The sequence below is a fragment of the Neophocaena asiaeorientalis genome, unplaced genomic scaffold (assembly GCF_003031525.2).
Source record: "Neophocaena asiaeorientalis asiaeorientalis breed wild unplaced genomic scaffold, Neophocaena_asiaeorientalis_V1.1 scaffold171, whole genome shotgun sequence".
In the NCBI taxonomy this organism is placed as follows: domain Eukaryota; kingdom Metazoa; phylum Chordata; class Mammalia; order Artiodactyla; family Phocoenidae; genus Neophocaena; species Neophocaena asiaeorientalis.
In genome coordinates, this window is record NW_020174013.1 from 10,572,421 (window position 1) to 10,588,525 (window position 16,105).

The 16,105-nt window shown below is 36.8% G+C and overlaps 1 protein-coding gene across 1 annotated transcript in view; it reads left to right on the forward strand.

Moving 5' to 3' along the window:
• The window catches only part of MSH2 (mutS homolog 2), a 72,344-nt gene that overhangs the window by 41,828 nt on the left and 14,411 nt on the right, over positions 1–16,105 (forward strand). The window contains exons 8-9 of the mRNA XM_024753614.1: positions 1,416–1,525; positions 15,737–15,860. Coding sequence (XP_024609382.1) covers positions 1,416–1,525; positions 15,737–15,860 — 234 coding nt within the window. The remainder of the gene's footprint in view (positions 1–1,415; positions 1,526–15,736; positions 15,861–16,105) is intronic.

Below are 16,105 nucleotides of genomic sequence, written 5' to 3' on the forward strand. Positions count from 1 at the left end.
GAGATGCCCTTTGAGGGCATTTGCTTCAAATGTCAGTTTCAACAAAGTTAAAAATCTGAACCGGGTATATAGAATTCAGTTGAATAAAAAATTTCTTTTTAAACGGTGGCAAATGTTTTTGTACTCTTCATCTATACTCAGCCTTTCCACATACCTTAACATACTGGAAAGTATAATGGTCATTAAGCCAGCTACTCTGAGGTCTTTGTATGTTGCTAAGCTTACTCTTAATTGTGTGAAAGCTTTCCCTTGATCTCTTCAAAACATTAATGGGCTGGGGGAAAAATCATTCGTGAACCAGTGCCACCACCATGTTTTGCTGCCATCATTCCCCTCTTTACCAATAGCATATGAGCTAATTCAGAATAAAGAACCAGGCATTGTAGCACAACAGACATTATGTGGGCAAAGTTGTTTATAGACTGTCTAATGTTTCACACATATGTACTATTTTCTAAATATGTCTAGATGCTGTTGTGATTAATAATAAAATATGAATTCTCACAATAGTTTTACTGACTGCCATCATAACGTTTTCATCATTTTCTCAATCAAGAGCTACCAATACGTCTGGAAAATGTTGGGAATTGTTGCTTTGGAGTGAAATGCAGTATGGTAGAGATTACTTGCAGCGTTCTCCTAAGGGAGTTTGTTGGAGATCAGAAGAAAATCCTTGTGTTATAACCAATAATAATGCGTGGTAACTATTGCTGAGCTTCTGTTGTGTCAACTACTGTATATATACTAAGCATAGTTGTCTTATTTATTCATCTTCTAGGTAGCTGTTGTTATTACTCCCATTGTAATAGACAAGGAAAAGGAGGCTCCAGATCACAGAGCCATAGATACCAGAGCAGGGATTGGCTTCCAGGTCTCTCTACTCATGCCTTTCACACTATAGACTCTGTTGCTTCACTTACTTCTCTTCACATAATTCCCCAGCATGTGCTCTTGAACAGCATCAGGCGAAGTTCCATTTACTTGTGGTTTGATTTAACCTCTGTTAATTGGAGTACTGTATTATTAATGGAAATTAGGGATTTATAAGGTAAGTTAGATATTTTATGACTTCAACTTTGGGTTATTAAATCTAAAAAGAAACGCTATTCATTTGGTTGTAATTAATGTCACGTTTCTGCATCTATAGTACCTCTTCTGAAGGAGGTTTAACAGACATGCAGGGCAGGCAGTGTTTTATTAGTAGGAAACTTTGAGTGCCAGATGATCTCCCTTACTATATAAGTACTAAACACATTTGAATTAAGATACCTGAGTGAGTAGTAACTTCAGAGATCTGCTACACAGTTTGTGCTTTTGGGATCAAAGGCTGCTCATTATTGCAAATTTTCATGATTTGTAGTTTTGTATTTTTAATATAGGACCTATTTATTTATTTACCTTTTGCTTTCTTTTAGGAAAACATCAGGCATTGTTGTTGGCAGTTTTTGTGACTCCTCTTATTGATCTTCGTTCTGATTTCTCCAAGTTTCAGGAAATGATAGAAACAACTTTAGATATGGATCAGGTATGCAATATACTCTTTAAAACAAGTGGAAGAATAGTTTTGAAAAGCAAAGGCACATCGGAAAACTTTCCAGATTTCTCTTTTTAATATTTAATTTCGGCACTTTTGTAAGGCACCTTTGAGACAGTGGATGTAAGATTAAGTGATGGGAAAAGGTTTTTAAACTCTTTTTTAATAACAGTCATTTCAGTGGACGAAAATTAGGAAAGATTAACAGAGGAAGTGAATGTTGGGCATAAGTGGCCTGGTTAAAGGAAATTTTATAAATAAAAGATTTCACATGTGCAAGCTGAGTTTTGTTTTAATTCCAAGAAAGAAGGAAAGTTATAGTCACTGGAAAAGGGAAAGGTATAGAGGTAAACATAGAACGTAAGAGAAGTCAGCTTCTCTTGTTTTATTTTCCACGTAGAGAAGGTCTGTGGGGGAGGAGGTTAGAGTATGGGTGTATCTCCTGAGTAGTTGTGTACTAAAAAGTTAACCATGACTCTAAATACTAATACTTTGAAATTTTCTACACTAACTTTCCTGTTAAATGTAATCATGCAGGAAATATGTGCTTACATTATTCTTATTAAGAATAGTTAGATTCTTTGCATTCTTCTTAATAACTGGATTAAGTGGAGTTAACATTTGCCATATATGATGTTGATTTATTTTGTTTTTACTGGATCATTAACTGAGATTTAAAGAAATTAAACCTCGTTTACTCTGTGCTCTTTGGATTTTAGAAGCACGTGTGTGTGTATGTGTGTGTGTGTGTGTGTGTGTGTGTGTATAAATGCTCTTTTCTGGTAATTTGTCAGTGATAGGGCAATCTTTTCCATTTACTTGTAGGTTAAACAGTCAGAAAACTTGCATCATTCATCCTTTGTTTAGGAAAACTTGTGTTTTAGCTCTTGTTTCCTCTGTAATGTTGCTGTTAGTGGAATGATTTTAGGTGCCCAACTTTTAGATCATTGGGAGCCCAGCAATCTGGTTTAACAAGCCCACCAGGTGATTCTGATACATGATTAAGTTTGAGACCCACAATATTAAGGCATGGAGATAGCAACTTAGAAGTTTCTAATAAAGCTGGCCACAAAGGGCAAAATCAACTGTAGCATTTCATCAGAGCTTTGCCTGGCCTCGGGGTTCCTTCAAGTGTGTAAATAGGTGTAATGACATGGAAAAGTTCAATTCTTGCTTTCCCACCTCGATCTTAATCAGAGTTTTTGTTAACCATCAAGAGCTACACATTTACTTGCTTTCATTTAAAGGAATGTTTACAAATATCCAACTCTGCCTAGTCACAGGTAAGGCCACATCCTCACCTGTTGGGAAGAAGGGGGCAGCAGTATCCAGATGTTTAAAAATCTTTGGATTTTAGAAGCACATGAATGTGTGTGAGTGCGTGTGTTTGTGTGTGTGTGTCGTCTGTGTGTGTGTAGGTATAAATGCTTCTTTTCTGGTAATATTTTGTCAGTGATAGGGCAGTCTTTTTCATTTACTTGTAGGTTAGTGTGCTTGTGGGTAGTTTTCCAGAAAGATTTAAAATACCAGGATATAAATTTTTAAACTGTTTTTCTTTATTTGGTGGATTTCTACTTATAAATGGAACATATAGTATTAGAACAAGTGAAACAAAATGATGGAAAGAAATACAGAGTCAAAAATGACCGTCCTTGATTTTTCTCCTTCCCTCTTTTCAGATGAACAATGTTAACAGCCTGGTGTGCTTTCTTCAGCTCCATTGTATTATCCTTATTGTGGGTTAAGGATTTTTACTTTGCTCTGAAATACTTGACACATATCTGTTAAACTAGAATTTGCTGTGACTGTAAAATAGTAGTCAGTGTTCACTCTTGAATGACGCTATGGGATTAGAGCGTTATAAGATTTTATAAATGTCTGGGAAGAGTGGATTGCGAAGGTAAGCAGTGCAATAATTGGTTGGATATAGACTGCAAAAGAAGAGGTCATTTGTCCTAATTTCATTGCTGTCGCTTTAGATACGACAAGCCCCAGTTTTTAAATCTGAAAGTAGAATATTAAGTAGTTAACTTTGTAGGGGAAGAAGACTTTTCTTCTCCTTTTCTTAGGTTCATTGTTTGGGGGACTGGTAATTAAACTGACCAAAAAAAAAAAAAATTTAACAAGAGAACAGACTTGGAGTTCACAGAAAAATGTGACTCAAGGAAGCTGTTAGAATTTGGGAATATTAGGGGAAGGGGAGTGGGAGAAAAGGCACTTATTGTAAAACAAATGGCTTTTAGGAAAGATAAATGAGCTCTTTGGAGAACAGATGGAAGATATGATAGTTTTGACTTCCCTGGTTGTGAAACTCCCCGGGAAAGGACTTAACGATAATTGAGTTCTTTGGGGAGGCTCTGCTTTTAGGGAGATAAGAGAGTTCAGAAACAAAGTCTACTCTCATGCTTTCATCTCAATATAATTTTTATGCCACAGTGACATGTTGTGGACCCCTTCAATATTAAGTACTGTGCCAGTAAGATGTGAGTTATGGGTTTGCTTTTTTAAAATTTTCTGAGTAGATTATTTGTGGTTAAACTTAATATCAGTTAGGACTCTTTATTTTTGCAGGTAATCTAAACTCTCAATATACCTTGGCTCATGAAATTTTAAGTCTAGAGATACGGTAGGCTTTATTTAGAGTCGCTTTATTCAGCAGCTCTGTGAGGCCATCCAAAGGACCTAATTTCTTGATCTCTTCTATTTTTTTATGATTTAAATCTTGACCTAAGGCTGGTTCCTCTTTTGGCTCTAGGATGGCTACCTACCAGTAGCAGTTCATGCCATATTCCAAGAAAGAGTCCTGAAGTTTGCCTTGATGGGACTATTTAAGCAATGATTGTGGCCAGAGAAATAGAATGGGATGTTTAGCCTAAGATACAAGGGGCAGGTTATTTCTCTAGTTGGAGATACACAAAGTAAGAGCACTACTGGGAAGGGAGAAGGAGGGAAATAACTGTTGTAAGACCACCAGGAGTGTCTCCTAAGATTCTGTCTTTATTCTCAGTTACAAACTTTTAAACTTAGCTCAGGTTATGAGGTGAATTCAAACCTTTACTGTCATTGTAGATATTTGTAGTGAATTTAGGCATTTCAGTTACGTGACTCAGAACCACTTTGAGAAAACCTCAAGAGGATATCAATCATTTCATGTATGATTTCATATTTTCTACGTGTGCACTTAGGAATTCATGTGATGAGAGGAGCAGTCATTTATATGAGTGGTTGGGTTAATTTTTATTTTTCCTAGGCTTAGCTTTTTATATAAATGCGTTGGGTGTTTTTTGTGGCTGCTTTCCATAAATCTTATAGAAAGGTTTTTTTTTTTTGTGGTACGCGGGCCTCTCACTGCTGTGGCCTCTCCCATTGTGGAGCGCAGGCTCCGGACACGCAGGCTCAGCGGCCATGGCTTACGGGCCTAGCCGCTCCGCGGCATGTGGGATCTTCCCAGACCAGAGCATGAACCCGTGTCCCCTGCATCGGCAGGCAGACTCTCAACCACTGCGCCACCAGGGGAGCCCCGGGTTTTCCATTTTTGAAGTAAATGTAGAGCAAAACTACCCCAAGACAGGGTTCAAAAAAAACAATGATTTTTCACAAAAATGTAAGCAATATTTATTGGGTGATTCCGTGAGATGTATTAAATTTTTAAACCTTTCTATATGTATTTGGACCATTTTATCTTTGAATCTTAGTTTTTACATACACTTATTACTGATAATTCATCTACTATTGGAAAAGTAATGACTAGATAAATTTTTATTGAAAATACTGGCACAGAAGAAATTGAAATAGTTTTTAAAAAACCACAATTAAATAATCGTCATACAACTATATCATTATTGTATAAGTATATGTAAGTTATAAAGATACTTTATAACTTTAAATTAACTATAACTTTAAATATAAATACTTTAAAGTTTTTGTACTCAGAAATGAAAAAGAAATACAAAAAACGGAAGTATTTATATTCTTCCATCTAGAATTAACTGTCAGAATGTTGACATTTTTTCTTATAGTTGTCCTATAAAAAACAAAACACTGTTTTTGTAAAACTGATACCTATATAAATTAGCATTCACACAATGCAGAAAGGTAGAGAGATGGTAGTTAAAAATATCCTCCACATCTACCACCCAGAAATAACTGTTACTAACATTTAGTCTTTTCTCAAGTATGGGCAGTATTGAAGGTTTAGAGGACAGATGTTGAAATTTTGTGTTTTAGTCCCTTACAATATTGTCTCACTCAAAATCCTAGTAGTGCCTCCATTGAGACACAGCTAAATGGTACAGCTAATGGTCTTTTTATGGTTATGTACAGACAGATGCATAGATAGAGAAATGAGCTTATACTATAGACGTAACTTCTAATTTTAAAAGGGTCCAACCTAATGGTTTTCAGTGTAACAGAAAAAAAAAATTATGGGAGGGAATTGTTGAACTTCAGATGAATAATTTTTTACCATAAGAGAGGGAAAATAATCTAAAACATAGGTTAAAGAAACTTACATTAGGAAGAATATGAGGAGATTGGAGATTTCTTTGAAGGACATATTTCAATTTTGGAGTATTAATTACCTGCTCTGAAAGTTGAGCAGTTAACCACTCTTGTATGTGCTTCTGTAGAACTCCCTTCATACCTCTTGGTATTTATTAATAGTTATATTTTTACACTGGCCAGGGCTAAAATATGCACAACATGTCTGTAGCCTTAATTCCAATTTCCAGGCTGTTTAATGTTCATGTTTATATATAAATGGATTCAGTGCTTACCATGTCCTTTTACCATGGCTTCTTCATTCTGGGCCTTAAAATGCTTGATTCCACTTTTATTTGGCTAGATCTGTTTTTCAGGTGTTTTGGGTTTTTTAAAAAGAAAGGTTGATGGATATTATAGTCCTTGAATTATTTCATGCTTGATAAGCATATCTGTCTTTTAGCTTTATTCTCGAGCAAATCTTTATTATTATAGTTACAGCTTTCCTAAACTTTAATGGTGATGCACCACTATCTTCTGACATTCAGTGTCAATGAAATGTCTGTTATCACTTTGATTTACTACCGCCCTGTCCTCCCACCCGCCTCCCCATCCCGCATTCCAGGTAATCTGCTCTGCCTGGATGCCTGAAGAATTCTTCGTTCCTGTTCCCTTTCCTTCACCCCTTTATCTTTACCCACTTTCACCTTCCCCCTTTCCTCTGTCTGGCCCCCTCTGGGCCTTGACCTCTTTTTCTTTCCTTCTTTCTTCCCACCCCTTTTCCTTCCTTTCTCCTTCTTTCTATCCACATTCTTTCTCCTGTTAATTTCTCCATCCACTTTCCTCCTTTTTGAGGTATTTAAAAGTTTAAAATTTTGATTATAAAATACTTGTCATACGAATATAATCAACATTTGTATGCACACTATAAAGTCCTGTTTGCATACATCCCTCCACAGAATTACATGCTTTCCTGAAATTGGCGTTTATTATAATTTTCATGCATTTCATTAACGTTAATATTTTCATCATATTTCATTAATATGTGCTATTGGTTATTTCTAAACTTTATAAATAATATTGTCTTAAGTATTTTGATTAAAATTGCATTTAATTTAATGATTAACTTAAGGGAGAATCAACATCATTACAACATTGAGTGTTTTTAAATTAGTTAATTAATTAATTTAACATCTTTATTGGAGTATAATTGCTTTACAATGGTGTGTTAGTTTCTGCTTTATAACAAAGTGGATCAGCTGTACGTATACATATATCCCCATATCTCCTCCCTCTCAGCATTGAGTCTTTCTACCCATAAATATATTTTTCCTTTTTTTTCTTTCCAATGATTACATTTTTGGGAGGGGAAGTTACATAAAATTAACCAATTTAAAGCGTGTTATTCATTGGTATTTAGTACATTTACACTGTTGTGCAACCACTACCAGTTAGTTCTAAAATATTTTCATTACCACCGAAAGAAAACCCATACCCATTAGCAGTTACTTACTTTTCCCAATTTCCCTAGATGCTGGCAACCACTAATTACTTTTCATCTCTATGGACTTGATAATTCTTGACATTTTTTATAAATGGAATCATACAATAGGTGACCTTTTGTGACTGGCTTCTTTTATGACTCAATAATATTCCATTATATGTATATACTGCATTTTGTTTATCTAGTCACTTGTTGATGGACTTAAAGGTTGTTTGTACTTTTTGGCTATTATGAATAGTACTGCTTTGAACAGTCATGTACAAGTATTTGTTCAGTTCTTTTAGGTATATACCTAGGAGTGAAATTGCTGAGTCATATGGTAATTTTATGTTTAACTTTTTGAGGAATCACTAAACTGTTTTCCATAGTCCCTGCACCATTTATCATTCCCACCAGCAATATATGAGGATTCCAGTTTCTCCACATTCTTGCTAATACTTGTTATTTTCTGTGGTTTTTGTTTGTCTTGTTTTGTTGTTTTAATAACCATCCTAGTTGGTATGAAGTTGTATTTGATTGTGGTTTTGAATTGCATTTCCCTAGTGTCTAATGATAAGTATCTTTTCATGTATTTGTTGATCATTTTATTTTATTTTTAAATTTTATTGATTGATTTTTGGCTGCGTTGGGTTTTCGTTGCTGTGCACGGGTTTTCTCTAGTTGCGGTGAGGGGGGGCTACTCTTCGTTGTGGTGCATGGGCTTCTTATTCCTGTGGCTTCTCTTGTTGTGGAGCATGGGCTCTAGGTGCGTGGGCTTCAGTAGTTGCAGCACGCGGGCTCAGTAGTTGTGGCTCGCAGGCTCTACAGCGCAGGCTCATTAGTTGTGGCGCATGGGCTAAGTTGCTCCGTGGCATGTGGGATCTTCCCAGACCAGGGCTCGACCCCGTGTCCCCTGCATTGGCAGGCGGATTCTTAACCACTGCGCAACCAGGGAAGTCCCTGTTGATCATTTTATATCTTTGGAGAAATGTCTCTTCAGATCCTTTGCTCATTTTTATTTTTTTATTTTTATTTATTTATTTTTTTGTGGTACGCGGGCCTCTCACTGCTGTGGCCCCTCCTGTTGCGGAGCACAGGCTCCGGACGCGCAGGCTCAGCGGCCATGGCTCACGGGCCCAGCCGCTCCGAGGCACGTGGAATCTTCCCGGACCGGGGCACGAACCCGTGTCCCCTACATCGGCAGGCGGACTCTCAACCACTGCACCACCAGCGAAGCCCTGCTCATTTTTAAATTGTGTTATCTTTCTGTTGTTGAGTTGTAAGTGTTCTATTTATATTCTGAATATATTTCTAGTAGATATATATTTCTGAGTTTTCCAACTGCTAAAAGTTGTTCATAGTGATTGCTTATTATTTTTAAAAGGACTGCTGTATTTGCAGATAGATTTCCTGTTTATTTTTAATATAATTTGTTTGTGCCTCCCTTGACACTTCTTCCTTTCCATAGTTTGTTTTTTAGAGAATCAACTTGTCTAAATCGACCTTTAAAATCCTCTTTTGTATCTTCGGTTTTTTTTTTTTTTTCCATTAATTTCCATTTTACATATATATTTCATCTAATTTTGGTCTCTTTTCAGCCTCTTTAGTTGAGCGTTCACTATTTTTCCAGCCTTTTCTTTTTTAGTAAGCACTTAAGATTATACTTTCCTTTCATTGTGTTGTTTTAGCTGACTGAATCCTATACGTTTTGAGAGGTACAATTTCTTACTTAGTTTTAAGTCCTTTATTCCATTATCATTTATTTGTTCTTTGGTTTGTCATTTGTTTAGAAGTAAGTTTTTGTTTAGAAGTAAGTTTTTAAATTTCCAAGCTTGGTATGTGTCAGTTTCATAAAACTTCTCCATGTGTGTGTGGATTATGAGTGCTCCCTAATTTTGGTTGCAGAGTTCTCTATATGTCCATTAGATAAAGCTTTAGTTGTTTTGTTCACATTGTCTGGATACTTGCTAATTTTAATCTGCTGAGTTACTGAGAGAAATGTGGATGTCTTCATAAATTCAGTACATTTTTGCTTCATATGTTTTCAAGGCACAGAGCTGTCATTTTTTGTGTGTGTGGGGGCAATTGAACCTTTATCATTCTTAGGGATATTTAAATAATAGTATTGCTATTATTATGTAATGCTTTTTGCCTCAGATTTATTTTGTCTGATTATAAGAAAGCAGTGCCAGAGTCCTTCTTGTTTTTTACATGGTATATCTTTTTCCATCCTTTGTGAGTTTTTTTGGTTTAGGTAAAACTTATAGCTGGATTTTATTTATTTTAAAATTTAATTTGAGGGCTTCCCTGGTGGCACAGTGGTTGAGAATCTGCCTGCCAGTGCGGGGGACATGGGTTCGAGCCCTGGTCTGGGAGGATCCCACGTGCCGTGGAGCAACTAAGCCCGTGTGCCATGACTGCTGAGCCTGCACTCTAGAGCCCACGAGCCACAACTACTGAGCCCGTGTGCCACAACTACTGAAGCCCGCACGCCGCAACAAGAGGGGCCACCGTGGTGAGATGCCTGTGCACCTCAGCAAGGAGTAGCCCCCGCTCGCCGCAACTGGAGGGGGCCCATGGCAGCAACAAAGACCCAACGTAGCCAAAAATAAATAAATAAAATAAATAAATTTTTTAAAAATTTAATTTGATAGGGACTTCTCTGGTGGTGCATTGGTTAAGAATTTGCCTGGCGGTGAGTTTAATCCCTGGTGTGGGAAGATCCCACAAGCCGTGGAGCAACTAGGCCCATGAGCTACAACTACTGAAGCCCGTGTGCCTGGAGCCTGTGCTCTGCAACAAGAGAAGCCAGCGCAGTGAGAAGCCTGTGCACTGCATCAAAGAGTGGCTCAGCTCGCCGCAACTAGAGAAAGCCTGCACGTAGCAATGAAGAACCATAGCAGCCAAAAAAAAAAAAAAGTTTAATTTGATAATCTCTTTTTTTAAAATGGCAATTTGGATTTATTTCTACCGAATTATTTTGTGATTCTTATCGTTCCTGGTTCCCCTTACCTGTTCTTTCTTAATTTTATGTTGATTGGGTTTTAAAAATTCCCATTTTCCCTCTTATGCTCCTCCTCTATCCTATCACACATGCACTGGTTTGAAGTTCTTCACAAATTTTTTTAAAAAATGTGTATACATAACTCATCAAAGTCAAAAACATTATCAGCATCTTCTTCTCCCCCAGAATACTAGGACCTTAGAATACCTTAGATCAGATTATATTTCTTCATTACTGGTTGATATTTTAGTTCTATCTTTTTTACCCCTTAGATTTCTCTATAGTCAGTGTTAAGATTTGCCCGTCTGCTTACCATTTTCTTTGCTGTTCATTTCTTCTTCCTGGATATTCTTTAGGAGTTCCTTTATTGGTGGGGGGAAGTCTGTTAGTCAGATTTTGTTTGTTGGAAAATGTCTGTATTTCACCCTTGTTCTTTTTTTTATTGGGGTATAGTTGTTTTTACAATGTTGTGTTAGTTTCTACTGTACAGTGGAGTGAAGTAGAATTCCCTGTGCTATACAGCAGGTTCTTATTAGCTATCTATTTTATACGTATTAGTATATATATGTCAATCCCAATCTCCCAATTCATCCCACCCCCGAACCCCTGCTTGGTGTCACCCTTGTTCTTGAAGGATATTTTATCTGAGTGTACAATTCCACATTGACAGCTACTTTTCCTTAGTACCTGTAAGATTGTGTTGCATTGTCTGCTGGCTTGCACTATTATTGTTTACAAGTTTTGATCCCAGATATTGGTTCCTTTTACTACACTGGGCCCAAAAGTGGATTTCTTTTTTATTTTTCCTATTTGGATTTGCTGTGTTTTCTTAATCAGAGAATTCATGTCTTTTATTAGTTCTGGAAAATTATTAGTCATTATCTCTTTGACTATTGTGTTTACTCTTTTTTTCTAAAGCTATGATTAGACATGTGTCAGACTTTTGCATTCTTTTTCTGCCACGTCTGTGCTTCTCTCTTTGTGATTATTTCAGATGGTCTCATTCTTCAGCTCTAATATGTTGTTTAACAATCCCATTGGGTTTTTAAAAATAAATTTATTTTATTTATATTTATTTTTGGCTATGTTGGGTCTTCGTTGCTGCGCGTGGACTTTCTCTAGTTGTGGCGAGCAGGGGCTACTCTTCGTGCGGTGCACAGGCTTCTCATTGTGGTGGCTTCTCTTGTTGCAGAGCACGGGCTCTAGGCGGGTGGGCTTCAGTAGTTGCAGCACGTGGGCTCAGTAGTTGTGGTGCAGGCTCTAGAGCACAGGCTCAGTAGTTGTGGCCCATGGGCTTAGTTGCTCCGCGGCATGTTCCTGGGCCAGGGCTCGAACCTATATCCCCTACATTGGCAGGCAGATTCTTAACCACTGCCCCACCAGGGAAGCCCGGGAACATTTTTTTAATGATTATATTTTTCATTTATAGAAGTTGTTTGGTTCATTTCTAAGTCTGCCTAGTCTTTTTTTTTTTTTTTTTAGTAGTAGCTTGTTCTTTGCTCAGGTGTTCCATTCCCATTCTTAATATTCCATCTCGAAAATTTCTTGCATTTAAATCTGTTCCTTCTTTCTGCTGAGTCTTACCATTTTTTGTGTTTTTTTTTTGACTCTCTTACTTGTGGTGGCTTGTTTCCTTGTCTGTTATGTATATTTAGATTATGAATTCTCATTTATCTGGGTTCCTTCTGTGCAAATCATACAGGCAAATCATATATCCTCTCAGATAAAATTAGCTTTTGCCTTATACCCTACAAATGTAATTAACCCAATAACACATTTATTTCTCAGCCTGTAGCTTTCTATATTTGTTAGGGCAAAGATTTAGCTGTTGAAAAAGAAACCTCAAATAAATCGATAACAGTGGCTTAAACAGGAATAGGGGTTTCATTTTCTATCACAACAGTGTGGGCATAGCAGCACAGGGCTGGCAGGGCAGCCCCACTGTCTCTGCACCCTGTCTCCCCTTTACTTCTCTAGCATCCTTAGAGTGTTGCCTTCATCTTCAAGGTCCAGGATGGCTTACTACCTTATCTTTATTCCAGCCAATGGAAGAGGACTAAAGGGGAAGAGGAGGACACATTCTGGAAATGGTACACATCATTCCTGCTCACACTCTGTTGGTCAGAATTTAGTTACATGCCCACACCAGCTGCAAGCAAAGCTGGAAAATGTAGTCTTTGTTCTTAGTAGCTACGTGTCTCATGAAAAATTGTCAGTTCTGTCACTGTAGAAAGAGGGGATAATAGAAATGGCCATACCCAGCAGCCTTTTTCACTGCTAAGACATACAGCAGACATTTGAAATCCCAACTCCAGTGAAGGCAGGCTTTTATTTATTTAAAATTAATTTTTATTGGAGTATAGTTGATTACCAGTGTCATGTTAGTTTCTGCTGTACAGCAAAGTGAATCAATTATACATATACATATATCCACTCTTTGTTAGATTCTTTTCCCATATAGGTCATTACAGAGTACTGAGTAGAGTTTCCTGTGCTAGACAGTAGGTTCTTATTAGTTATCTATTTTATATATAGTAAAGGCTGGCTTTTAGTCACACATTGTCAGAGAGGAGATTCTGCCCCCGCCTTCCCTTTTCCAGGGGCCCAGGCTGATAGGGGCACATTTCCCTAATTGTTACCGTATCTCATGAGGTAGGTTTTTAACATGGTCCCCCAGCCTTGCTCTATGCTGGGGACTCTCCACTTTGCAGGAGCTCAGACATAGTTTTCCCTAACTCAACTATACACTTACTTGAAAAAGTGCTTATAATATTTTATCTAGTATTTCTAGGATAGTGGAGTTTTTGCTTTTGTTTTTGAAGATTTCTAGTATCTTCCATACTTACTTTCTCCTCTCTAATTACTTTAATCTCTTTCATGTGAATTCTCTCTGATTATATCAAGTCTTTTCTACTATGTCAGTACAGGTAATTTGATTCAACAGTATCTCTCCTCTTCTTTGTTATGTTGTATTTATTTGTATTTTAATGATATTGCTAGGATCTAACTTCCCTTCCTTATTCTTTTTATCTTGCTTCTTGATTTCATTATCCCATTTTGGAGTTCTAAGCCTGGGTTTATTTTGTTCCATTGCCTTTGTGTAGTCTGGTGTAATGGGTGTGTGTGTTTCTGGAGCTAGGTGGGTGATAATCTGAAAGACAACTCGTAGAGGTCATTATGTTGTGTTTGTTAGAATACCTCAGTTCTAGGTTAGAACACTTAGTTGGGTGGTATGTTTTCTTATCCATTGTTTGGGAGGAGTAAGGCATTAGTGAAGGATACTCCATTTGGTGTGTGACCTAAGAGTGTTTACTAAGTTAGAGCTCAGTCATCACTTTCCCTTGCTTCACTGGGGTCTCCCAGCAGCATTTTCAGAATAGTATTCCTCCATCTGCGGAAGGAAAATGTAAGGGCACCCCTCAACTTTCTACTCTCCAGGTTGGGATTATTAGTGAGATTTCTCTGGGTTTTGTTGACTCACCAGAGGATTTCTGGAAGGTGGGAGTGAGGATGGGAACTAAGCCTGGCTCAGCCTCACTTCTCTTTAAGTTTCATTGGAAGAAGACAGTTCTGTAACACTGTCAATCCACCATTGTAGCACTATTTTTTTCCTTGGATTATCATAAGTCTTGGTCCTTGTTTCTAGATCATCTTCATTGTTTGTTTAAATAACTGTATAATATTCTAGTGATGTACGATTGTGCAAATATTGTGATGTTCTGTTATTTCCAGGTCTTGTTGTAACAGATAAATCTAGATATTTTATTCATCCCTGTGTTGTTTGCTTCTGTTGCATTATTTCCTTAGATTGAATTCCCAGGAGTAGAATTGCTATGTCAGAGTATAACAAATATCTCTGAGTCTTGTCTCATATTGCTTTTTCTTTTTTAAAGGTTATAACAACTTAGATTCTCACCAGAAATGAATGAGTATACTAATTTCACTATAGCCTCATTAGTATTTGGTGATAGGGTTTTTCTTTTTCCTTAAAAAAAATAGCTATAGGCTTCTCTGGTGGCACAGTGGTTGAGAGTCTGCCTGCCGATGCAGGGGACATGGGTTCGTGCCCCGGTCTGGGAAGATCCCACATGCCGCGGAGTGGCTGGGCCCGTGAGCCGTGGCCTCTGAGCCTGCGCGTCCGGAGCCTGTGCTCCACAACGGGAGAGGCCACAACAGTGAGAGGCCCGCGTACCGCAAAAAAAAAAAAAAAAAGAAAAAAAAAGCTATAGAATAATATCTTAAGGTTGCTTAAATATTCATGTGTTTTATTATTATGGAGCTTTAGCAGTTTTCTGTGGCTTTAGTTTACTACTTATTTTCTCATCTGTGAGTTGTGTGTTTTTATGTCTGCCCATTTAATGACTTGATGTTTTTCTCATACATGCAAACAAGTGCCGTTTTATAAAAGAAAATGTCAACCTTTACATTTTTATATTTTGCAAAGCTATTTTTACAAATCTTTTGCCTTTTAAAAAATAAAGTTTATTTGAAATTTTAGTGTATTATATAATTAAATCTTTTGTTGGTTTAAATTGAGAAAGTTATTTGATTAACGTTTTATTCTCTTATTTTGCTAGCTTTCTGTATTGTGATTTTATTTCCCTATTGTGGTGTTCAATTTTGGTATGTGAAGAAGGTGTGCTCTGATTAAGTGAATAGTAATTGGGAGGAATTTATATCAATCTCACTTACTGAAGTTTTAAAAATCTTGTTTTAGAAAACTGACTCTTATATTTTTACATAAAATTAGGTCTTTTCAATAGTTCTTAATGTCTATAAGGATAGGATTCATTCTTTTTAAAAAATATTCTTTCATAATTTGTCTGTTCAAGTTTTAGTCATTTTGTTTCAAAAAGGGATTTCAAGAGCTAACTTTTCGAGATTCCTAAGATGGATCCTTGATTTGGGCAAAAACTACACATTCTGTTACAGTCTTTAAATATTGCTTAGGGAAAAATATAAATAAAAATAATGAATACTGTTAGGGACAAAATTATCATCAGCACTATGTTTCGTATGAATAATTTTTCTATATCCAGAGATCTAAGCTCCTAATAAACAGAACTCTTTATATCTGTTAATATATAGAAACTCCTTATAGTGTGACTGAGTAACTATGGATAGTGAATCATTTAACTCAAAACATTAGTGAATTTTAAATTAAGCGAAATACTTCCATGACTTCCATCTTTACCCATCATTGATAAAATTTAGCTACTCTTTGTTCTGTCTCTAGGTGGAAAACCATGAATTCCTTGTAAAACCTTCATTTGATCCTAACTTGAGTGAATTAAGAGAAATAATGGATGACTTAGAAAAGAAGATGCAGTCAACATTAATAAGTGCAGCTAGAGAACTAGGTAAGAATGGGTTCTTGGAGATTTGAATAATTCTTTTGTCTACATAGTATCCATACTGGAGCCAGAATTGCTTTCCTAGAAGACACAATTGATCATGCCACTTCCTTGTTTAAAGTGCCAGCCCCCTTTTCTACTGAATAAAATTACAGTCACATAAAGTCTACATACAGGGTTCTTTACATCTGGAGCCTGGCCTCCCCTTCAGATTCTTCTCTTACTAATTTCCCTAATCCCACGTTCCTGCC